The sequence below is a fragment of the Sphaerodactylus townsendi genome, linkage group LG06, assembly GCF_021028975.2.
Source record: "Sphaerodactylus townsendi isolate TG3544 linkage group LG06, MPM_Stown_v2.3, whole genome shotgun sequence".
NCBI lineage: Eukaryota > Metazoa > Chordata > Lepidosauria > Squamata > Sphaerodactylidae > Sphaerodactylus > Sphaerodactylus townsendi.
Genome location: NC_059430.1, coordinates 64,945,078 through 64,971,602, shown reverse-complemented (window position 1 = coordinate 64,971,602; position 26,525 = coordinate 64,945,078). Strand labels below are relative to the sequence as shown.

Sequence of the window (26,525 nt, the reverse complement as noted above, 5' to 3'; positions counted from 1 at the left end):
AGTACGTGCTCATGCAAACAGGCAGCCTGATACTGTGCAATATCATTGATGTGTGTGCCCGCATTCCTGAGGGGGGGTGGAAAGGCACCCCTCCCACACATCTAGGCTGGCTGGTCATGAAGTCGGCTTACTCTGCCGGGAGTAAGTTTGGTTGGTGGCAATGGGTGTCGCTTCTGAGGAAATTCTCTGAGGGGCGCGACGCAACCATTCAAAGCCATGTCACGGTTGCTGTACCGAGCTTACTCTTGAGTAATGCATGCCTGGTTTTCTTAACTGTAACCGCAGTATTCAGGGAATCTAGGGTGCCTGGCCCCTCCCTCCCTTCCCTTGCATGTCGCCCCTCACTCTTCCCTCCCTCACTTCTCTTCCCTTGCATGCCACCCCTCTCCCTCCCTCCCTTCCCTTTTCCTCCGCTAGGGTGGGTGGGTCATATCAAGATGCTGGGCCTCCTGCCTCCCCTCCCTTGCATGCCACCCCTCTTTCTCCCTCCCTTCCCTCTCCCTCGTGTGTATGTGTGTGTATATGTTTGACTTCCACTCGAGTTACTGCCTATGTGCTGTTTCCACTGCTCATATCTGGCCATCTGAGTGAACATTCTAAGCAGCACGAACATTCTAAGGGTGACAGTTACACACAGGCAGCTGCATGTCCGTCACCAGGGAGCGCCAGGAAAAAGATGTTTTACCTGGGCCAGGTGTGAAATTTCAGGTATGTGAACATCTAAGAACACTCTCACCTGGCTGACTGGGAATTTTCAGGGGAATTGGCCCAGCAGTTACTGAGTTATACTATCATGAACAAAAACACTGTTAGCTTTTTATATATATAGATGAAAAGCTCCTCAAATTCATGTTTGCCATCTTGTTAATCTAATCTTAGTTTCCTGTGTGTAATGGACACATTTAAAAATATTTTCATGGTTTTCTGCTTTACATTGCTTTTTGTTTGCACATAAAATATTTTATGAGCACATCTTCACAACTTGATGTGTGATTCAAAAACATGTGAAGTAGTCTCAATAAATAAATAAATACAGTATTTCATTCTCTGTTTTTGCTGGAGGATCTGTGGCTTCACCTTACATACATTGCTGTTAAAGAGTGTGAATAATCAGGAAGAAAAGGTTTACTATTTTTTCAACCAATTTTAACAGAGGAAAAGAGAAGTATACGAGTCTAACTTGATAACCCGTGGTTTGCAGCTGGAAGCAACAAGGTCGGTGAGTGCAATTCCCTTTATATGTTTTCAAAAGCTTCTTCTACTTTTCTGAAAGGAAATGCTGACTCATATTTGTCTTTTCTGTACTTCAACCAGGGTTCAACCTTAAATCTTGAAACAGTAATACAATAATACAATTCTGAGTGTGTCCAGTTATTAACCCTTCTGTCATCAACAAGTCTTCACAAATGAGAAGAGCTTCCATGTCACAAACATGCTTTCAACCTGCATTGCATCCTGGCAGCTCCTTACTAAGGCCCTTTCCACACGGGCCAATAAACACGGGTTAAGGATGGGATAAAACCTGGGTTGGGGACCTCAGATTCTCCCTTTAAATCCATGCTGAAGGGGATGGATTTAAAAGGAGAATCTGGAAAAATTTGGGGGCTGCCTGCTGTCAGGGGTGCAATTGTTAAGCTAGCAGCACCAAACTTTCAGGGTATCTTTAGGAGACTCTCCTTCTGATACCACCCAGGTTTGGTGAAGTTTTGTTCAGGCAGTCCAAAGTTATGGACCCTCAAAGGTGTAGCCCCATCTTCTATTAGCTCCCATTGAAAACAATGCAGGATGGGGCACCCCCTTTGGGAGTCCATAACTTTGGATCCCCTGAAGCAAACCTCCTCAAACCTGGTTGGTATCATCAGGAGATTCTCCCAACAAAATCCCTCCTGAAATTTTGGTGTTGTTAGTAGCTTCCAGGTAGTCAGGAACCTGCGTTTCTCCAGATAGCTCAGGAATCCACAATTCTATCAGTTTCGGTCAGCATGGCCAATTCGGGCCATGCTGGTAGGGGCTGATGGGAATTGTAGAATTCCTGAACAGTCTGGAGAGCCGCGATATTCCTCTCACTCCCCTGTAAGCTAGCTCTAAAAAACTTCGCATGCCCACTCTGCAGGCCAAAAAAACTGAAAACACTCAAAAAATACAAAAAAAAACCACTCTATTTAACGGGGTGGAGCTTCGGACATGTAATGGGGGGTTGAACCCGGGAACCCCCCCTTATCTATGTCTTTGATTCCTGCCCACCACCCATTTTCCCACCTTACCTCATTTCTGTTTTGTTTCTGCTGAGCTGCCATCTGGTGTGACTCGCAGCCGGCCATTTCCCAAATGTCCCCCAAGCATTTTTTCTCCCCATGGCAGTAATTGCGAGTGCCATTTCACCCATATTAGTACAAGAATGCATTTCCTTTTTTAAAAAAATTGGTGCTCAAAATGTGTAGCTACACAGATGCACGCCTTTGAATTTGTATGGCACATATTGCTTTGCTCTCTTTTTGGGCAAATTTTATTATTTTGTATATGATAGTGTTAAGAAGGGATTGCATGCTTCATGTTTACATGTGTCGTGGTTTCAATGCCCTAAACTTTTTTCCACACTGGAGAAATGGGAGGGGATGGCCCTGCTTGGGCTCCTAGGGGTGCTGTGGATTCTCCACCAATTGGAAGCATTCCCTTAGCAGAGGGCAGCAGGGCTGCGGCCAAATAGGAACAACCAATCAGTTTTCAGAGAAAATGGGATGTTTGTGCTTGCATAGCTTCGTATGCATTGTAAAAAAAATAGTGGGCTCCTGCAAAGGGGCAGAAAGAAAACAGATTATTACCATCACAGAAAACGGGCACCCATGCAAAAGAAAAAAAAGGACTCAGATTCAAAAATAACTGCTAAAGTCCATTACTATTATGCTGTGCAAAATCTACCACTACCTTTCCAGCACTGACACCTGCAGTGGTTCACTATCAGTCTGCCAGCTTACTCCACTGAAACTGCTTTAGGGGTGGAAAGAGGCTCATCACCTTTACAGGAGAGCATCATGAAGCAGCCATAAAACCATAGAGACTGTGCAGGCTGAAAACAGCTAAGCGCCTAGCCTGAGCCACTGATATCATGATTCCCAGCCACACTGAGAGCTACACAGAAATGCCTGAAGTGTCCTATAATGAATCAGAATCATTGGTCCATCAAGGCCAGCTTTTTCTACTCAGGCTGGCAGTAGCTCCTTATGGTCTCAGGCAGAGGTCTTTCACATCACCTCCATGGTCCCTTTCTACTTCCCACTCAACAGACTGTGCACTTCCAAGATGCTGAAGTGATGTTGAAGCCTCTACTTTGATGTTGAAGTCACAGGAAGCTGCTGTGTTGTGCCTTCCATTAAGGGTGCTGAGTCCCTCTTCCCCTAGGAAACAACAGGAGTTCTAGTTTGTGGCTGGTACTGCTCTTGTACCATGATGGTCCGTGGAGCTTGTGCAAGAGAACTTACAAGTGGATTGCTCCTCAGTTTGCCGTTTTAGGTGTTTTATTGTTATTTAATAGATAAGAGAGAACTTACTAGTGGATTGTTTCCCAATATGCCCTTTAGGTGTTGTATTATTGTTTAAGAGATAAGATGTTTTATGACTTTAAAAATGTTACAAAAAGTTTGCCTTAGTATATTTCCATATATTAATACCTTTTCGCTGTAGATCTTGGATGAAAAAGTAATCTTCGTAAAAGTGCATGCGCCTTGGGAAGTGCTGTGCACGTATGCAGAGATTATGCACATCCATCTGCCTCTGCAGCCCAATGACCTGAAAGTCCAGGACTCTCCATTTAGCTGGATTACTAGATTCTTCAGTGTGAATGAAAATATCATCAAACCGGAGAAGGAGTTTTTTACCGCTCCATTTGAAAATGAACGTTTGTCAGACTTTTACATTCAGGACAAAAGCACATTCTTCAGTCCAGCAACAAGAAGTCGTATAGTAAGTCTCAATATTATTCATATTAGGATCCATTTTGTGGGGCAGTGTGTTAACCTCTGATGTTTTGAACATGAAAATAATCATACAGTATCAAGAATACATTGTGAATATGGACACTGGACAGCTATTACTTGCTGTTGGTTCAAGTGTTATTCTTTTATGCATATAGTTTTTTTGGTCTTTACTAAAGAAGAGCAAATGTAATATGTGGACAGTAAGGTCATGGAAATTGACAAAGCTTTGACAGCTTTCTCTCTGCGGCACATTTTGTAGCATTTAAGATCACAGGTGTGGTATAGTGGTTGGGGTATTAGATTAGAGCATCAGATTTAAATCCCCACCTCTGGGGGGGATTTTACAGAAAGACCTTAGGCTAGTCACTCTCTGTGAACCTGACCTACTTCATATTGTTGCTTTGAGGAAAATGTTTGAGGATATGTAACCTTTCCTGAACTTCATGAAAGAATGATATAATAAAATAATTAAGTAAAATGTAGCTTCCGGCAGTAAACATGTTCTTACAAATTTGTACACTCAAGCTTTGTGAGGACCTCTTCACTGAGTGAAAAATATGAAATGGCTCTAAGGTATTTGATGCCCCACAAGTCATTAATGCAACACTGTACATCCTATATTTGTGTACCTAATCTTCATAACAGAATCAGTGATGATGTAGTGCACATGACAGAAGGACAATGCGAACCCCAATTTCATACTACATTCCAACTCATTATAGTTGGAGTTCATGGGAATATCAGTAATAGCCACATGTGTCACCCCAGTTTTTAATCTTGCAGTCACATATTCTGAAATCAGACATTATTTCCTGTGAAAATAACCTGCATTTTTTAAAGAATTTGGAAATAGTAGGGGCTGAGATGGGTTGTGAGAGAGATTTTGAAGCTAACCAGTTGCTGTAGGAAGACTCATTAGCCTTTAATATTTACGCATTGTTTAAAATGTATATCCTCCTGCATCGATCAAAGCTTCCAAGGCATCTTACATAATTTAATTCTTTGTGTGATTGGAAGAATGAAGTAACAGGAGGATAGAATGGTGAATGCATTTTACATTCTTTGCAACGGGCTGGTAATTTCTGGTTCCTGCGTTCTCAGGCAAACACTGTTTATGTATTTTCAAGCCTTTCTCTACAATCATGGGAACTGGAAAGATCTAAAAGTACAAGTGAAGGATGTGTTCATCTGATATTGTTGCTATAAACACAATATTGTTATTACACAGTAGCTTAATCTTTGTCTCACTGTGAGCAAATGTAATATTATCGTGTAAGAATTATTTAGCATATCTGTTGAATGATTGGTCTTCGATTCTGCAGTACATATTTCTAACATCCCTTTACACATCACATGTCACTCCAGAGTTTACTATGATCTAACATCTATAGGTTTACTCCATTATTAACTAGGAAATCTGGCATTTTTCAGGTTCATTTTATTCTCTGTCGTGGGGAATATGCAGTAAGAGACAATGTGAAAAAGTTTGGAATCAACAAGCTACTGGATTCTGGGATCTATAAAGCAGCCTTTCCACTTCATGATGTAAGTCCAATGTTTGAAGACAGTCCTTGTGAAAACTGAATGTATTATCCTTAATACTTTGACATAAGGGGCCCAATAGAAGTCAGTAGGAAAATATCGGCTGTCCCTTTACTGTCACCAGATTGTGTCCAGCTCTGTTGCAACCCACTATACTGGAGCAGCATTATTCTTTAGAGTGTACAAATTGGCAAAAACAGAATATTGTGCTAGCCATCCAATATAGAATATATTTTTTAAAAAACCAGATGTGAAGTGTAATGTGCAAAATAAAATGACAGCATTATGGTACATGAACCAAATATATGAAACAGAATTGTATTTTTAATCTGTTTTGATTGGTGGAGTTTGGAAGTTTAAAAAAATAATTAAAAACTCAGTTTTTATCTGATGGTGCAGCCACTGCTTAATATTCACTCTGCTTTTTTTCCCTATGGGACCTGAAAAAAAATCATTTAAAAATATTTAGGGATGGGAGGGGTCACTCATTACTTTAGGTGTTAGTGCTGATGTGAAAATTATTCAGAAGACTATTCAGAAGACACTGAAGACTATTCAAAATAAATGAGACCCTTCTTCTTAAGGAATGAAGCAAAGAAACAAAATGATTTTCTTTCTTTTAAAGTCTGGAACAAAGGATGGGAAATTCAGGCATTATACTCCATAGTTTATAACTTCATATTGTTCTGCAAATGGATCTCCTGAGCTGTAACTTGGTTTATTCTGACTTTCTGTTGCTCAGAGATGTAATCTTTCTCCTTACGCCCCACTGTGCCACCCCTTTAAAAAAAAACCCATGCACCATAGGGTTGGGAGGTGTAGAGAGACATTTTAAGCTATCAGAGAAAGGCAATGTATAAATAGTTTAAGAAGTAAATAATAAGGAACATTTTATGTCTGTTCCAAAATGAATACAATGAGGAACAACTCCTCTATACCAAGGGAAGATCATTCTGTAACTTCAGAGACACGGTTATGAAATCTTTGTTGAAACACAAAGAGGCATTCTCTAGGGGGTTAAGGTGGATTCCACACAGGACAAATATAATGGGTGTAGAGCGCGATATAAACCTGGGGGGGGGGGGGACTTCACACAGATCCTGTCCCTAAAACGAGATTGCCTCATTTTATTTCCTTCAACCTGTGATTTTCAAAAATCGCTAAACCAGTGATACTTTTGCAAAATCTCAAGTTGGAGCCACTCCTATGCGGACAGCCAGGCAGGAGGTGCTTCATTTCCCTCCCACCATGCTGTCCATAGTCAGGGAGAATCCACTTGCCACAGCAATATGTTCATTATTGCCCTGTTGTTGCAGGGAGGTCCCTTTTTCCTTTTTAAAAATTGTATGTGTTGCACATGTGTAGCTACGCAGGTGCAGTCGATCGTGTTGTGGGACGATTGGCATGTTTGCAAGGTTTCATTTCTGTTCACCTGCTCAGCTATGCATGTGTTGCAGGAAATTTATACAAATCTATACAAATCATCTGTACAAATACTATACTATCATCTATACAAATCATCTTTCTCTCTTTTTTTGTCATCCAGTTGTAGTCAACTTATGGGGATCCTCTTTTCAAGTCAAAACATATTCACATGTGATTTTCTATTGCTTGACTCTGCATAGCAATCCTGGACTTCGTTGGTAGTTCTCATCCAAATATTAACCAGGGTCGACCCCATTTAGTTTCTGAGAACTGATGAGATTAAGGCCAAGATACAGGGCTAGTATCAATGGGGGGAAATCAAACTGAGGCAGGTTCCAGTTGGTTGCATTAAATAATATCAAATGTCGATCAGGCCAATCTTAAGTAATTTTTGGGCACTGTTGGCAGATGCTTTCAAGGCAGTGATGAATGTTTGAGCAGGTAAATGTGAACATGAGTAGATTCCAAAGCAACAAGAGGAGAATTGAATTTTCAAAAAAAAAAAAGGGCTCTTTAATGATCCACAACAGAAACACATTTTCTTTTGCAGTCCAGATTCAATCACCAGTCACAGGACCCTAGCTGCCCCAATGAGCGGTACCTGTTATATAGAGAATGGGCCCATCCTCGAAACATTTTCAAATTGCAACCTTTGCATTTTATCAGGTAGGTATGGGTAGCTATCAGAAGCTTTTAAGGGATGCTTGTGACTTCTTCTTTTTCTACATAGGAAGCAACTCTAAACAGAGAAAACAAAACCACTTTACTTCAAGTAATTAGTGGGCATGTGAAATTAATATTTACAGCTTGAACTTTCCTAGCATTACAGTGTAAATATGTGTAAAAATTATATTTTTAAAAATTACCAATATTGTACTGCAACAGAATCAATTTAATTAGCAGTAGCTGCCAGGATCTCTTTCCAGATCTTTAGGCTTCATATGGCCAAGCTGTAGCAAAAGTTGAAGGCAGGCTGTTTCACCTCTGTAGTGTGCTCAATGAGAGTGTCTTTTTACATGCTTCCATTGTACAGCTATGAACACAAGTGGGATTGCCACTGTAGAATGCCATTCTTTTAACAGCTACGTGACACATTGAAGTTAAAACACGGGAAGCACAACAGGGATGGTAATAGATATTGTTGCGAGACGAACGGAGACGGGGACAGAGATGCAGTTTGGTGAGGGAGGGCTCCGCAGAGTGGCTCTGTTAGGCTCTGTGTATTGGAGCTCCCGACACCCATTTATTTAGGGGATTTGCGGGAAGGCAAGACAATGGGAGGGCAGGGACTTCAGGCAAAGGTTGCAACATCGATACCGGCGAGCGCATGTAGCCACAGCAAGCCAGGCGTGACTAATAGTCACGAGTTGGTCCGGAATACACATTCGCCCAGGGGAGACGGGTGGCCACGAGGGTGTCTTGTGCACTCGGCATGGCCGAGCGGGATGCCAGCTCCGGGCTGGGAGTGTGCTCACCGGGGGTAAACTGCCTCCGGAAGCCCACGTTTTCCCCACAAGATATTCTTTCAGTTTGCTGTTATGCAGCATAAAGGGTATCCCTCCCTTTTAATAGTTTGGGATGAAGAGAAATACAGCTGCTTCGTATTTTCAAAAAATGTTTTTATCAACAGGAAATATTACGGTGAGAAAATTGGAATCTACTTTGCTTGGCTGGGTTTCTATACTCAGATGTTACTCCTGGCAGCAGTGGTTGGACTTGGATGCTTTTTGTATGGGTATTTTACTAAGGACAACTGCACTTGGAGGTAATCTACAACAGTTCACATTAATATTATATGAAAGAGAGATAGTAAGATAATAGAAGAATGTTCATATACACATCCTACACAACATATATATATTCTTTAAAATGTTTTGTTGTTTTTAATGAGCACATTTATTTGTTTTTCCACTGAAATGTAATGGTAAGAGCAATTAGAATCAATTGCTCAAGAGTTATGCATATGTCGCAGCATGAAGGTTACAGTGCTGTGAATTGTAGACAACAACCAGTTATTCTCTGGTGCTCTTCCCCACAGCAAGGGTATGATTCCTCCAGGGCAGACATTTCTGTACAGATGCACTCCCACTTAGGCTCTGAACAGAGGTGTATCTAGGGAAAATGGAGCCTGGGGACAAAATCTGAGTTTTGCGGGGCACTCCCCACCATTGTCCGCCGCCCTCCCCCGCCGTGACCAAACAATGATTTTTTACACCAGGTTTTTCAAAGTCACTATCACATTATAGAACATGCCCCAACTCACAAATCTGAACACAGCAATGGGCCACGTCACACAGCAGGAATAAAAAAATTTGAAAACATTTTCAAAATGTTTTATTACTGTTGTGAAAACGTTTTATGGTGTTGTATCCAGTCCCCCCAATTGCCCCCCTCCCAGCATTGGAAACATAGCACAGAGCCAGGAAGGAAAAGCAATCAGATCTCCAGAGGCCAACCAAGATAAAAGCCCCATTCGTCTTCACATACTTTCCAATACCACTTGGTGGGTGCCAGAAACTGCATCAGTGAGTACCATGTTGGGGACTCTGTGTCTCACAGTACTGGAGAAAAGGATGCAAACTATAAGTAGATAGATATAGTTAGAGTAGTTGACTACCTAAGATAGTTCCTGATAAAAATTTTCATCCAATTTTCACTTAAGTTATAGACAGTGAGCTATGAATTGTTTATTAATCAGGTCCTCAGCTAACATGGTTTCAAAGAGTTTCTCTGCTGTGTCATTCCCCTGCAACTTAATTATTTGTCTCAGCTTAAATTCAAATTTGTTTCAACTATTTTTATCATGTTCTATCCTAAATATGCTAACAATATGAAACAGTGCTATTAATTGAGACAAGAACCCATGTAATTAAATGTCCTGGCTATAAGAGGAAGAAGTGCTTCAGAGTAAACTCAAAATATCTGCATTAATGTCCAGCAACAGCTAGGAGGTAAAACATTCTAGGAAAAATAATGGTGACAAGTAGTTCATGCACTTCTTCATTACTTGCCATCAAAGTGAACAATGCATTTGGTATGTGTCAGTAAGGTTTTGTTTTGTTTTTTTGAAAACGCAAATCTGTTGGTAACTTTTGTGGCTTGACAGGAAAGGTCATTTCTCCCAATTTATAAAAGCATTTACACTTTTATTGTTGGGGGGAGGGGGGAGGGGGACAGTATGCATGAGACGTGCAGATAGAAGATTTCCTTCTGCCACCCATAGAAAGAATAGCTAAAGGGATTAGAAAGGTTTAGATTAAAATTATATAAAATCTTGCATATGGCTCCTACACCAGAGCCTTGGTCCTCTGCAGCTAACCTGTATGTACCCTGGCTGTGACCTCCTCTCAGCGAACCCTGCTACATATATTATTCCCACAGGGGCTTTCACTGCTGCTTGGTGTCAGAAATCAGTGGATGGGAACTTATCATGGGTCTGCCTGGCCCTGTGCTGATTTTCAATATCTGCCTTGGACTATTAGTGAAATCACAGAGACAATCTTTTAAGGTGGGCTGTTAAGGTGGAACCTAAATGTTGCTGTTGCAATTATAACACACACATACATACACATGCACGTATGGAGGGAAGATTAAAGTATTAAAGGCAGCACTGGTTTGGTTTGCTGGGGAAAGGGGTTTTGGTGGTGATGGGGTCATTCTTAAGAAGGGAGAAGTCTTTTTTTCTTTCTTTTTTTTAATGAGGGACACAGATAGGGAAGGGGCATGTGTGAGGCAATGCGGCTGAGTGAGGCTTGAGCCTTTTCACTGACCTGGCCAAAAGAAGCTCTGTGAGCGTTTGATGGAACACAAACTGCAAAAACTCATTTGCCAAAAGTGAAACGAGCAGCGCCAGATGGGTGATTTCTGGGAGGTACTGAGCACCTGTGGAGATCGGGGGAGTGCTGGGAGGGTGCCGGCTTCGCCCCTGAACACTCTGGGCCACCGTCCGGAGTGGGCAGGGCTGAGACAACCAAGCACTGGCAGCATGAGGCAGCCAAGTGCCACATGTTAGTTGAGGCTTGCTTGAATTAGGGGCTAATGGTTCAGTCTGTGGGGGGGGGATGTTTTGGCGCCCCCACGTGACCAGAATGGTGGCGCCTGGGGACATTGGGCACCCCATGTCCCTAGGCAGATACGTCTCTGGCTCTGAAGAGCCAGGAACTCCTGTGGTTGCTGAGTGCTGCTCACTTCAGAGTTTCGGTCCTTCCAGTCTTCTGGTCTCCCTCTCTCCCCCTCCCCCACTCCTTGCAGGGATCGATGGCTAGCATTTTATCCAAAAATAAAAAACAATGACAGTGAGTTTGCATAATATCAATATATGGGGCTCAAAAAATTTGGATGGGAACGACCTGGAAGTGGGGACAGGCAAGCTGCACAAAGAAATCCAAGGAGACTCTACTGCAAAGATACTGTGGGGCAAAGAATATTACGGGAAGCACTCTATGCATAATGGCCAAGCTTGACAGATGGGAGGGGCTGTCACTTATTGGAAGAGCACCTGCTTTGCATGCAGGAGATCCCAGATTCAATGCCTGACCTCTCCAGCTAAAATGATCAGGAAGTAGGTGATGTGAAAGACTTGTGCATGAGACCTTGGGACCAGCTGCCAGTTACAGAAGACAGTATTGACCTAGGTAGATCAAAAGTTTAATTCAGTATGAGGCAGTTTCATGTGCAAAGGAAGTTATTTTACAGTGATCCATTCCACACAAAAGCTTTAAAACATTTGCAAAACGTTTTGAAAAAAATCATTTTAGGGTTTTTGTGCTTTTTGTGCATGGTGCTAAACCAAAATGTTCTCACGGTGTTTCAGCATGTTAAATGTTTTGGCACTTCTGCCCAGAAAACGCTTCCCCCTTCTTCTTTTTTAATACGCATGCGCGGATTCAAAGCCATGAAGATTTCCCCATAAAATAGTATAACAATATAATATGAATAACCGTGAGAATCTGCCTGTCCCCATATAAAGCAGCACATCAAGGATTCAATGGTTTGAATGCACTTGTCTCCATGGCATTAAATTCTCCACAACAAAACAAAACAAAAAAGGAAAATGGGACTTTCCTGTCATAGGGTGTCTGCAATTAGTTTATTACTGTATGAGGAAAATCACAAACAGCCTCACTGCCAGGGGGAGAAAACATGCTTGGGCAACATCTCAAAATGGCAGACTGCCAGAGAATCACCCTGAAATGGTTGCTGGCAGGAGAATCAGCAGTCTTAGAGTAGAAGAGGGGCAGAGGAAACAGCAAAACCATGCAGTGCTTTCCATACAGGCAAGCAGGGAATGTTTAGAAAATGTTTCAGGGAAAAAGAAATGCTAGAATGCATTTCCAATATAAAACGTATGGGGGAAAAATTGATACATTTTCAAAATGGAAGCTGTGCAGAATTGAAACAGGAAACATTTTATATTTCAGCTTTAAAATGTTTCATTTGTGCTGTGTGGAATGGACCAGTATTTTTGCAGACTCTAGATATTTTTGAAAGGTTCTAATAGTCTATGGCAGGGGTAGGGAACCTGCGGCTCTCCAGATGTTCAGGAACTACAATTCCCATCAGCCTCTGTCAGCATGGCCAATTGGCCATGCTGGTAGGGGCTGATGGGAATTGTAGTTCCTGAACATCTGGAGAGCCGCAGGTTCCCTACCCCTGGTCTATGGAATAGATATCTGAGGGTGAAACTAGATGTAATGGGGTGATGTACTTATTTATTAATGCTTCTACCTTGTTCACTTATAATACTGGAGGTGGAGTATAAATTGAAGCACTTTATTCCCAGCTCAGCTCTAATACTACAAATGTTCTGGGCTAGAGGTCAAAGTGCTTCAAGCAACAGTACAATTCAAGATAAGTTGTGAGAAGAAACGGGTTTGATTCCCTACCTGTGCACATTCTTTTGTGCAAAAAAGAAATCCCAATTCCTGTTTTAAACATGAGCAGGAAAGACACTTGTTTTTCCTATCCATCATCATGTCTAGATAGGCCCATAAACCTCCTTTTCTGGTCTTATATCTTGTAGTTTTGTTTTACATTTTTTTCTAGTCATATCTTCTAATATTTTTCATACAGAAAAACAGCTAAAAACATTGGGGGACTCTGCTGTGAAAATGAATAGCACAGTATAAACACTTATTTAATTTATGAATTAAAAGTTCATGAGACCTTCTGACAAAGGAATGAAATAAACACTGATTCAAAAGAAGAAAAAATGGCTTTATTGTGTGTTTTAAGCATTTTAGGGCACCAGCCCAAGAACAATAGCAGATAGAAGATTCCAATCTATATGTTGGATCTAATAATTTACAAGGGTTCTTTCATCCTTCAGCAGCCTCTCTTGAAGCCACTGCTTTGGGTCTCCAGTGACCTTGAAGAAGCATTGTGTGGAGATCAGTGGGATGCAGTGTTGGCAGGGAGAGGGGGGTTGGGAAACTTCCATTTAGCCATTAGAAAAATTACCCTAAAACCAACCCCATATTTCTGAGGCCAAGCTAACATTTAGAACTCCCCTTCCTGGGAAAAAGGTCACTTGGGGATTCATGTGTTTAACCATCTCCCCACCCATTGATAGAAAAGTCCATCAGGGTAACGTTACATGCATCTGCATATAATGGATGAATACATAAGTATACGTTATATCTGTTTTGACTTGGAAGTGTCAGTAAACTGGAATCTAAGGAAGATGATCATGGCAGTGGTTTATGAAACCAGTAAATGTAGCAAACTTGTTCATTGAGTTGCACCATTTATTTGACAAATTCATTCTGTTTTTAGCCAAGAGGTATGTGACCCTAACATAGGTGGCAACATTATCATGTGCCCACAGTGTGATCAAGAATGTACTTACTGGAACCTCAACATCACCTGTGAATCATCCAAGGTAAAAACCTTAATACCTACTGTCGAGGAAAATACATTTTTAACTTAGACCATCAGATAATTAAGTCCTATATCTTGTATTACAGTGGAGATAGCCTATTGTAGCAAAAAGATGTCTTTCTGGCACCTTCAAGACTAACAGATTTATTATAACATAAGATTTTGGAGATTAGAACCATTTCATCAGCTACAGGGAGGTATAGCACATAAATGTTTATGCTATAATAAATCTTATAGTTTTGAAGGTGCTTCCAGACTTCTTTGCTTCTCTTTTTCTTACCGGTAATTCTTTCAAAGAAAGAGCACTGAGGGCTTATTATGTAACTTCTGTGAAATTGTAGTCTGATTAATATGAAATGTATCTTTCTCTGTGATTTCACCAGAGAGATGCCTAAGGAGAATCCAGGACTGACTCCGTGTATTATTGGATATTGTTCTTTTATTGCATTAAAGTGATCATTTATAAGTGGCTTGGCATATTTGCACAGTTGCAAACGATTATATTGTGCAATGATTCTGGCAAATAATTTCACAAAACATTAATGTTCCATTAAACAAAGGTAGTCATCAGAATTAATAATTCTTTTGAAGGTGCTGAACCTCAAAGGATTTTTGGCAGATTTTGTTCGATGGCTGAAATAGAAGAGCTGCTAGGAAGCAATGATTGGCAGTGAAAGGACACTTAGAGATCCACAGAGATCCCTTCTAAGCCTATTGATGTCAGTGAGGTTGGAAGGGTGTGATGATGTGGCTCTCTCAGGTGTCAGTTGTTATTAAACAGCAGCTGCATGTGGGATGGGGGTGGGAATTTGTATTGAGGATGCACAGGGTCTCCTCACTTGAAATAGCCCTCAGAGTTCCTGTTTGTACTATTTCATAAAATAACCAACTGATTGCTGATTCTGTTTTCCTGAATAGGAAAAATAGCTGCTCTAAGAGGCTGACCGAAGGAAAACAACTTGGCAGCTATTTATTTATAAGGCCCATGGCAATAAAACCTACTTCAGTTTCACAATCCATCTAGTTTGGCCTTCAGAAAGAGCAAAGGCAATGTGGAATCATAGTAAAATAGTAGGACGAGATAATTGTGAGTTGGCTATAGGCAGAGGCGTACTGACATAAAATGGCACCCAGGGACAAGGTCTTGTTTTTGCACCCCGCCCCATCCCACCCCCGGCCTCCAATAGAGGTGGGGGGGCGCAAAAACAAGGCCTTGCCCATGGCAGGCTCCCAGCCTGGCTCTGGCCACTGCCAGGCTGACCCTCCCACGTCCATCAGAGGCTGCAAGCTTGTGTGGCTCTGATAGAGGTGGGGAGAGCTGGCAGCAGCCAGAGGGCCCGGAGGCTGCTGCGAGCATGTGCAGAGTGCTCTTCCCCTCTGCGCCTGAAGCGCAGTCTTTGACCAGAGGTATCACACCTCCTACCTGGTGTGCCCAGTCTCCTGCTCTGCCTCCTGCCCTGCCTTCTTCCCCGCAGGGCCAAGACCAGGCTAGGTGGGGCAGCAGAGGGGGCTCATGCAGGGCGGCAGCACCACAGCATGGATGGATGGCTGCCTGTTGGGGACCAGGATTGTAGTGTGCTGTGTACTGCCTGCCCAGGAGGAGCACCTAGGCTCGTGCACAGCTGCTGCAGGCAGCACCTTCACTCCAGCCACAACCATGCCGCTAGAAGTGTGTGGGGGGGTGATTTTTCAGGGGTCCCCACGTGACTAATTTTGGGTGCCTGGGGACATGTGACTCCACATGTTCCCGTAGTCAGTACACCCCTGGCTATAGGTGAAATGTTTTGAGATTCCGGGTCCCCTCTTTAAGGATATGGAATAACAGATTTGCTGCTCTGTAAAAATGCCTCCTTGCTTCCAATTATTTATTCATATTATTCTATTTATTCATATTATTTTAGTTAAAACATTTTTATGCAGCCTTTTCACCCAATCAGGGTTTGCATGCTTCACTTGAATATTTGAAAATAAATAAATTTCACAAAGACCGTTTATACTCGAGTATAAGTTGACTTTGTCAGCACATTTTTAATGCTGAAAAAGCCCCCCTTGGCTTATACTTGAGTATCTATGGTTATTCCAAGGTGGATGCTGGAGCTGTGGCACACCAAGAAAGGAGATCACACCAGCTGTGGCAGAAGCATTTTGCCTACATCCAAATTTGAGTATTAAATTCACGATACCCTTTTGTGTTTTTATGTAAAGCTAGGCTTGTAAATCCTCCAGCTTTGATAAAGCCATAGTCTTTGCAATTACAGTTGCTCCATTGGCTCTGAATGCCGTGTTACGTATTACTCTGTGCCCTTGAAATCTGTGTTCTGACAGGCATGGCATCCTCTTGGAGAGAGATTCCATTGCACCTGTAGCGTTTAAAGACTGCAAAATGCAAGTCAAGATTCGTTACTAGTAAATCAGGTCAAGCTGAGTTTTTGTGCAAATTCCTCTCTGTAAAGCAGTACAAATTAAAGCTGAAAAGAGAGGGTCTCACAGTTCTAAGGACAGAAATACCCTCTGTGCTATTTAACAAGTGTGGTAGGAGACAAAGAGACACTGTAGATCTTCCTAATGGCTAAATCTTACCTTTGAATATGTCCCTGAACATGCAAGGATAAAAGCAAAAACTGTTCACAAGGTGGTGCTAGCAAACAGTATCTGCTTCCTTTAAAAACTACCTTGCTTAATGACATTTTTAAAATTCTAGTGAGCCATTTTTGAGGGAGGCCTTGTGGGTACTCACAGTCTTTGGCATGAAGCAGCCAGGAATCTCCCTTCTTGCCTTCATCCTGTTCATCCTCTGATCATGAAGATTGCTTTTCGTCAACTTTTCTTACAACCAGTGAGATACCTTCATGAATTTTATTGGTATCTATTTTATTTTTGAAATTTACCAGTAGCTGCTGCATTTCCCACCTTAGACTTATACTCGAGTCAATAAGTTTCCCAGTTTTTTGTGGTAAAATTAGGTGCCTCGACTTACATTCGGGTCGACTTATACTCAAGTATATACTGTAGTAACTTTTTGAGTTTTGCCGCTTCTTTTTGAGCAGGAAAGTGATGAGTGTAAAATAGCTTCTCTGTGAAAATTTGCTTTGTTTGAAATTTAGAAGTTAATAAGGTATGGTTGCCGAAGGAATATTCAATACAGAAAATGCTATTCCTAGACATTTGAAGGCCCAGAAGAAAACACAGAAAAATTTGGGCCATTTTTTCCCCTCCCATGGATTAAAAATGGCCAGAAATTTTAATCTACAGTTATTCCTGGGCAAAAGTGCAGAATTCAGAACTGAATAGTTGAAGCTCTTTTACCTAACTTCCTTGGCGCCTTAACTTCCGCACCCAGTATTATTTCGTTATGCCAAGTCCACTCCAACAGGTTTTTAAATACATTTCTTTACTCCATGTGGATGCTCAGCTAAATAGTCTGAAAGCCAAAAGCAGTGCGCCACACATGTCACATATATCATTCACATTCTTACCTGCCTATGTGTAAAGAAGCAGTGGGAGGTCTGGGTTTTTTAAAAGACAAACTTGAGGTGCTTAGAGGAAGAGCCAGGGTTTAGCTACCATTTTCATTAAGAAGAGTTTTGTGTTTCCATTGTTCCAAGAACTTTTTTCCCATCACATCTTCATTATCTGAAATAAACCCAGCTGAGAGAAGAAAATACTTCCAACAATGGCAGTGCAGATTTCACTTTCTTGACTGTCATCCTTTTTTTTGCCTAAAAATACAGTCACACACACACAAACATACTTTTTCTAAGGTTGGACATGTGATCTCTTCCATCACATCTCATTTGGCCCACAATAAAACTTATACTCTATGAAGTTGAATAAATTTCACATGTACCTGCCACCCATGTCTTAAATGAGATCTAGAGAGATAGGAGGAGTTGAATGCTTTCCTGAGCATGGCTGTCCCTGCTTCAGAAATACTTATTTCTACTTAATATGGGAGGCAACTTTGAGGAAGCATATCTTTCCCCTTAAGTTTTAGATTCTCATATGAACAACAGTGTAAAGATATAAAAAGTGATTATTTACAATAATTTAATATAAACAAGACATAAAGTTATGCTTATTTTGTGATGTACTTATCACATTGTGGCTTTCCTTCCATTGGTGGATATCTGTATCTTTTGTTCTTATGATAAGAATGCAACATCTGGCAGTCGTGATCTGTGACGTTAATCTTACACAATCCCATTATCATCTGATAACTGCTGCCATCACATGAGAAACATATCAGTTGAGTCTTTCCTGGTGAAATTCATGTTTACTTGTGTTTTTGTGTTCTTTGTTTTGCTTCAATATATGTGTTTAATATTCCTAATGCTGAAACACTGTTGCTTCTTGGAATAGCCAGTAGTCTTTTTTAAAAAGTAGATCTTATTCAATTCTACGTACAGCACACTTGGTCATTTTTTCTGATTTATAAAACAAAATATAAAATAGAATGGGGAAATACTGAAAATCTAAAGCTGTTTCTTGCACCAGAAAACTTGAATTACCTTTCAGGACAAATCATATAGCAGAAAATTGTATACATCCCTGTGATGTATACAGATGGCCAATGTTATCTGCTGATTGGCTTCATTTGAAAGAGACAAAAAGAGGAAGTCCATATTGAGAACTATTCCCGCCATTAAGCAGTGCTGTAAGCTGATGATATTGACTGTTGGTTTGACACCGTGTTTGGTGCATGAATTTTGAGTGTACAACCCAGAATGCTGTTTTGGGAATTAATAATAGGTTGTTTGCATTCATTGTTGTTGGTGTGAATGTTTATTTTATTTATTCATTTATTTAGAAATTTCTATGATAGATATAGAATGGGAAACTCCTTTGGGTGTATAACAGGAAAGAAGTGTAAGATAATATTTTTAAATGCCCAAATTGCCCACCGACACCATTTGTGTGGTATAAGAGAAAATGTCTTAGGCCTACTATAAACTTGCAAGACTTGTACATGCAGTACCTTTCTATATGTATGACTTAAAAATCATGAATTAAAATGTTTGTTTTACTTCTAAAAGATATGAAAAGACCATATAATCCTAACAGGCTTGTGGCAGGCCCAGACTGTCTGAACCCCAGGGTTCATGAAATTGCTAAAGTGAACCAATTTATCCTCTGTGCTTGGGCTCTACTAATGGAATTAGTGTGACTGTATACAACAATGATGAAAGAGTTTGTCTTTTCCAGTGTGAAAAAGTAATTCAGCTTTATATTTTAAGCAATTTTTTCTCAATCTTTTACAGAAGCTTTGTATATTTGATAGCTTTGGAACACTGGTGTTTGCAGTATTTATGGGAGTATGGGGTAAGCTAATTTCAAACATTTAGTTATTAATGCAGTTTCATTTAATTCATCCAAATCCAAGCAGAGAAGTTGTTTTCAATATATATCTATGTTTTGTTTTGTTTTAAATATTATTTTATAGATGTAAAAATGACATAAATTCAAATAAGACACAAAACATTTACCGGTAACTGAAAAAAAATTTGGACATAATATCAAATCCTATACCCATTAGACCAAACAAGTAAAATACACTATTTCAGGGACTATAAATTGAACAATTATGGAAAAAAGAAAGCTATATTTGGAGGATTCCTGTTCTTTGTAACATTTCATTCCCTCCAAATAAGGAATAAAAGGCATCCATTTGTCCAAAAACTGAGATAAGTTAAAATCTGAATCCATAGGATTCATTAAAGATATCTTCTTCATACCCATAAGATGCCAAGTTTTTCGCGTTCGCGTGGTGGTGTATTTTTCTTTCATTTTGCTGCAATACGCAAATGTGCCATTGCCAATAAAGTTGACAGAAGTTTAAGCTTTGGAGTTCCAATATCCTTTTTAGAAGGTAGATCCAATAATAATGATTTAGCAGCTAGTTCTATGCATTCACAACATTTTTGCACATTTTGACATCATAGTTCATCATGGCAGTGTGCTACATGTTATCCAGAATGTGTGATAAATTGCAGAATTATATCTATTTTATTAATGAAAATTCCTATACCCTGCCTTACCCATTGTCTGCAGTGATTCAAAACAGTTAAGAAGTTGAAAGATTTTTGTACAAATATAAGAAAAAGCTACCCAACCAACAATTCTTTAACAGCCATAAACAAAAGACCTTTGAAACAGAGGCTTTAAAGACCCTTGGAACCATACTAAGGTATGGGCCCTCCAGAATTTTTTTAAAATTCTTGCATGCAGCCAACTAGAACATAAGAAAGAAGCAGTTAGGTGACAGATCAAAGGCTTCAGGAATTAGAACTATTTTGATGATCGCTTCTTTCTTCATTACATTAGCTCCTATGCTTGGCATGCAGCAACTGTAAGCAATAAGGACATCTCGTGGTAAGAAAAAGGTTTCCTTAATCAGAGTGTTCCCAGTGACTGACTAATGTTGCATGCAGTAATCAAAATAAAGTTGTTTACCCAGAAAGGCTTTGGTGTCACTGAATTGATCCTATTTACAAGGTTACTAACTGGCTTTAATTCCTATTTAAACATAGTACTTGCTTTCCAGTGATTAAAATCAGGACTATATTGGAATTTAATTGCATTGTGTGTAACATTAAGATTTGAATTGCCATTAATGCTTTATAAAGGACTGTCTTTGAAAAGGTGCTGTTATACAATTTTAAATAATACGTTGTGAACTGACAACATGCATTTTAAAAAAGTATATTTCATTTTCTATTACTTAACTTTAAAATGGACCCAACCATTTTTAACAAAACATAGATATTTAGTATAATCTGAACCCTTTGAAATGATTTACTGAACTAGACTACTGCTGCACAGTTCCAAATATTTATTAATAACGAAAATATAAATATAATAACGGATGCCTGACATGGTCAAGTAACTATGGGTCACATCATGCATCAGCAAACTACTTAACTATGCTAAATAGCTTCCTGACACTAAACAGCATATTAATTCTGATCTGTATTAGTGAATATTTTCATTAATTATAGGGACTCATAATAACCAAGATTTCACAGGTAGAAAAATGCTAAGTGGAGGTTCCTCTCTATTTTTTCCTTCTTTGCTTACTTTTCTTTTTTTTTCAAGCCCTTATATATAATTTTTCCGTTCTATATATACCTTCTCCCCTTATGTATCCTTTCCTTCTCTTTGTTCTATTACTCTTGATTCCGGATTCATTCTGTTTACAATTTCTTCATCATATATTAAGGTTTAAAGAAGAGGTAAAATGTAAAGTTAAGTTTAAAATATGTAATGTGAAAACTGAATTTTAACAATGTGAAACTAATAAAAATTATTTTAAAAAAAAGATTTCACAGGTTTCTGTTATTTTAGTGACTGCTGTTTTTTAAAACAGAAAGCATGCTCTCAACAAGCCTTGAATCCTGGTTTGAAATCATGATTAACAGATAATTAGTTTACTTTGCCCTCATCTAGATAGCTCAGGCTAGCCTAATCTCATCATTCCTGGTCAGTATTTGGATATGAGGCCACCAAGGAATACATAGAGTCATTCCCCACAGGCAAATTATCCCATGATACGCACGGCAAAAATCACAGTTTGGGCAAGGAGTCCCCACGGCATAAGTGCCGAACATAGCTTCATCCCGGTTCTGGCACTCGTTCCTCCCCTCATCATGCGTTTTTTCGGAACCTGCATTGAAGTGCACCTTTTTTTCAATCACACTCTGAAGATGGTTCGGTGGGGGGAAACAGGGGACAGATGTGGCTTATTGTTCCCGCTCTTCAAACCTTCCAGCCAATTACAGCGCAGTGGGCTGTGCGCAGAGCACGCACAGCCTTTTTTTTGTGCACTGGACATGGCTACGAAGAAACATAAATATGAAGCTACAGGACAATGATTTTGATAAATGGTTTATGCATGGCTATGTTCGAACATTAAAATGAGAATAAGAATAACATGAATTTTCAATCAGGGGCGAAGTAGGGTTCCCGCTCCAACACAATAGCCAATCAGAAGAAACCTGCTCAAACGCAGAGGCGGGGAAATTCTGCCTGCGCATCTACGTTGCAATGTAGCTGTGCACAAAAAAAGTTTTTTAAAAGTTTCCGCTCCAACACAACACAACAGCCAATCAGGATGAGGAAGAACAGGCCCGCCGAGCAGATCGCGTGTTCATGGGGAGTGTTACATTGTTTGAAACCGCAATAGACATTGAGGTCTTCACTAGACACACGCTGCAGTGGGAAGGGAGAAACCATGATGGAAAAGGTTCTGTTTCTTTTGGAACCAGGATGTGTCCGGTTTAGTTTTCCAGTGGGGATCCGCCCATAGCTTACTATACAGAGTCAGGCAATTGCAAACTACCTCTGAATGTCTCTTGCCTTGAAAATCCTGCATTTATATCAGGTTCATAAAATTCACTATAACGTTACTTGTTTCCTTATTTCTGACCCATTACCACATGTTGTGATTATAATTACAGTCTTTCTGCAAAAATTAGGTTTGGAAACATGCATTTAAATAGTATTTGGACTTTCAACACTCTGGCTCCAGAACAAGAAATAGTTAACATAGTAAAATAATCTTGCTACAGCTCTACCCTGTTTTTTCTTCAGTTACTTTATTTCTAGAATTTTGGAAACGACGGCAGGCTGAGTTGGAATATGAATGGAATACTGTGGAGTTCTTAGAGCAAGAAGAACAAGTACGCCCAGAGTATGAAGCAAGATGTCATCACATTGTAGTCAATGAAATCACACAGGTGATGTATTTTTTAAACTCATGTCTGTAAATATAAGATAAAACTTTCAGATTAGACAAATGAGGTCTAGTATCTTGTTTATCAGTGGGTGGGACCAGATGTTTTGGGTAACACCTGTGATACAAACTTGCTAGGTGAAAGGAACCAGGCTATATCGTGTTTCCCCGAAAATAAGATCTACCCCAAAAATAAGCCCTATCATGATTTTTCAGAATTTTTGGAGGAGGCTTAAAATATAAGCCCTACTCCAAAAATAAGCCCTACCGGTAGTTACAGATCAGGATGCTGTGATCCAGCAGGGTGTTCCCTGCCAATGAGGATGCAGCTTGCATCACATGTGAGGAGGAAGCAACAAGGCTGCCGAGAGCCCGCCTTAATGAATTGTGAAGGTACCATATTTTCCCTAAAATAAGCCCTACCCCGAAAATAAACCCTAATGCATCTTTTGGTGCAAAAATTAATATAAGACCCTGCCTTATTTTCGGGGAAACATGGTAGCTTGGCCACAGAGTTCCAAGTTTTACATATACAAATACCTCTGTTGGGCAAAAGGATCTGAAGGCCAAATGAAATGAGACTCTGGGAGATCTGTGATCAACCCTAAAAGCTGTTTTAGTTCCAAGTAGCTGGTAAGAGATAGGGCAGGGAGTCTGATCAAGCTAGGGAAGTGTTTGATCTTTGTTCCATGCCATTTCCCCCATTTTAAATGCCTCTCAGACTTGCCATTTGTTTTCATCATACAGGTCCATGTATCTTTTCCCAGCAGATCAAATAGCAACTGGGAGAGGGGGAGCATATCAATCAAGAAAAGTGTGTGTGGAAAGAGGGCTAAATATGCCTACCTTTCCCAAAAGCACTTCTGTAGCCCAGATTGCTTTTCTTACCTACTCTTCAGGCTACCTTGAAGTAAAGAAAAAAACATAAAATCTGATCAGCCAGTGTCTCACCTTAGGTCTGTCATGTTACAAAGTGGCTTCTTATTGCTCACTGCTTACCAGTTCCCTTTGTCTAGTCTCAGTGTTGAGCAGATTCAGTACTTATTCCAATGTATATTTACAGTTAAAAAGTCTTAAAAACCTATTATACATCCCAAGCAGAGTTATCTCTTTACCTGTAAGTCCACTGAACTCAACAGGCCTAAATGGGCATATATTTGCTTAGTATTCCTCTGTAGGTGACATCAATTGGTATGGTAGGAATCAAGGTTGTATGCAAGGTGTCAGAGTCAGCGTGAGCTTAAAGAAGTGATGTTTAACACTTTCTCCTTTCCCTGCATCTCCAGATAGCTGGTGATTATGATCAGGAGAGCCTCCAGAACAACGTGGAGTGCTGTAACAAGAAGGGGAAACTGGATGAAATCCAGCCCCTTGCAGTTGCTGTGAGAATGTGCTGATGTGAATAAATCTTTAGGTTGCATACTGGTGATTCTGAAAAAAAAAACCATTCCTGAGTAATATATATTTTAAAATCTCAATTATAATAGATCTATGAAAAAAGACAAAAACTGATAGGGCAGTTAATGACACAATAAGTTTATCCCAGAAGGAAGGCCATTCCAAAGGTGAAGTCTTACTGCCAATAAATAAGGCTCACTAGCTATAGCCCTTCGGGGGAGGGCGGTTTATAAATAATAATAATAATAATAATAATAATAATAATAATAATAATAATAATAATAATAATAATAATAATAATAATAATAATAATAATAATAATATAACTTCAGATGTAATTGATATGGTGGAACATGAAGTGGGAGTAATTGGTTACGTGCCTTCCCATAACCTCCATCTGAAACTGATTCACTTGTATTTTCTAGAGTTAAAATGAACTTATTCCTTACAGAGATGGAAGTTAGCCACTGTCTTCATAACACAAACCTGAAGTGCCATAATGATTGCATAATTAGGGAGCATATTATGTGATCAAAAGTTGGCTCAGGCCCTTTCCACACATGCAGAATAATGCACTTGCAATCCACTTTCACAATGGTTTGCAAGAGGATTTTGCTATTCCACACAGTGAAATCCAACTGCAGAGTGCATTGAAAATGGATTGAAAGTACATTGTTACAAGCCAAGGGTTATATTAGGGGAAAAAACCACCTCCTTTTGCGGGAGGCATTAGCAGAGTCAATGCAAAAAAGAAGTGACTGGGAGATGCTCTTGGAATGGACCCAGAATCTGACGGCAGGGGGAGGTTGTATTCACAGCGCAATTATTTGCAGTCCCTGCCTTGCGTCTCGTTGGCAAACCCAATGAAGCCTCCAAATGGAGTGCACTTATTTAAAGCATACTGCAACCCCCCCCCCCTTTTGTTTTGCATCATGCGCAATTAATAAGGTGCACCTCTGAGGCAGACTTGCAAGGGGATCTTTCAGAAGCAAATCTCTCTTGCTTCCAGTCTCCCCCTCCCCCCGCAAAGCTTTCTCATGCTTCGCTTCTTGGGCAAAAGGCCTGTAGCTGCCAGCTTGCAACGTGCATATAAAAACTGCCATGGGGAAGTCTGTTAATGATGAAGGATTTTAAATGGTCCTCTTCCCCGCTCCCCTGGATGCTTGTCCCACCCAAAGCCCTTTGACTAAGTTGTCCAAAGTCTTCTATATGTTCTCCCTGCTTGTGACAAGGGATTTCCAGGAAGATCTGTAGCATTTGCTTTGTGATAACATGCAGATTGTTCACAACTGCATGCGAGCTCTGATTGGTTGAAAAGCAGGTGAGATCTGATTGGCTGAAAAAGCAGGCAAGCTCTGATTGGCTGAAAAGCTGTTGTGTCACTGCCAACGGCGCGAAAACAAGCACACATCTGATTCCTGTTAGTCCCCTCAGATCTGGCTTTGCCGTGTGTTTGTTAAAAAGGTGTACATACAAGCAGGTTCTAAAAAAAACCCCATGAGATAAGGGGCGGAGAGCCAGAACTGGGATGCATCCATGTTCGGCGGTTCAACTGTGGGGAGATCTCGATGAAAGCTGGATATTTCGGGTGAGTATCACAGGATTAATCGGCTGTGGGAATATCACCAAAGAGAAAACACAAAGTATTCTAAGACAGAAACAGATCAGAAAACTCATTTGTCATTGCTAATATTGAAAAGTACTATGTGAGTTAATTGAGGAATGTGTGTGTGAGCTCCAAATAACTCTTTCTGAATGAACTTTCTTCACAGAAAGAAGAGCATGTCCCATATACAACCTGTGGAAAGTGTGTGCGGATGACCTTCTGTACGAGTGCTGTCCTTTTCTGGGTAAAATTACTGTTGATGTTCATTATTCATTTAATTTCATCAGCATTAGCAATATATATATATTGTCAAAGTTCTTTTTACTATCTTGTGTGGAATTTGAGATGTCTTTGTACAGCTGGACTTGCTTCTAATGGCAAAATTAAGGGGAAAGCACCCAGGAACAACAACACAAAGATATTCAAATGAAAAGTGTTACAGTTGCACTAACTGAGCTAAAAACATTGCCAATTCTGTACCTGACTTTCCCAGAACTTAAGCAGAGTTCCTTGTGGTAACAAGAAGTCAAAGGGGTCCTTGATGTCTACTCAACTTCCTTTGGACACAGTTTCCATTTAGGATTGAAAACTGAAGACAAGGAAAAATCCCAAATGTCCATATATTTATGCTAAATAGAGTTGGCCCTAAGACAGCCTCCAGGAGAAAATGGCAACTTTGCATGGTAGATTCTGCATTGCACTCCACTGAAGTCTGTCCTCTCTCTGGACCCCCCTTCCTCAGGTTTCACCTTGAAAATCTCCAGGTATTTCCCAGTCTGGAGCAGGCAACCCTCTGCACAATGTAGGATGTTCTGTTCCCCAAGCAAAACGGTTTCTGGTGCCCTGTGCCCGGCCACAACAGAGTGGGAGAGTCACAAGCAAGGTTTAATAGTTCAAATAAAAGGTTTAATATTTAGAAGAATGGAGACCCTAACTCCTCCCAGGGTCTGCTTAAAATAAAGTACTTGCTTGA

At 40.3% G+C, this 26,525-nt stretch overlaps 1 protein-coding gene across 3 annotated transcripts in view; it reads left to right on the top strand.

Annotated features, from left to right (window-relative positions):
* Positions 1–26,525, top strand: part of ANO6 (anoctamin 6) — a 79,902-nt gene that overhangs the window by 32,997 nt on the left and 20,380 nt on the right. For all 3 annotated transcript variants that reach the window (XM_048500462.1, XM_048500460.1, XM_048500461.1), the window contains 9 exons: positions 1,154–1,219; positions 3,682–3,960; positions 5,406–5,519; positions 7,492–7,607; positions 8,572–8,706; positions 13,716–13,821; positions 19,079–19,139; positions 22,407–22,552; positions 25,719–25,796. In XM_048500462.1, the coding sequence (XP_048356419.1) occupies positions 1,154–1,219; positions 3,682–3,960; positions 5,406–5,519; positions 7,492–7,607; positions 8,572–8,706; positions 13,716–13,821; positions 19,079–19,139; positions 22,407–22,552; positions 25,719–25,796 (1,101 nt within the window). The remainder of the gene's footprint in view (positions 1–1,153; positions 1,220–3,681; positions 3,961–5,405; positions 5,520–7,491; positions 7,608–8,571; positions 8,707–13,715; positions 13,822–19,078; positions 19,140–22,406; positions 22,553–25,718; positions 25,797–26,525) is intronic.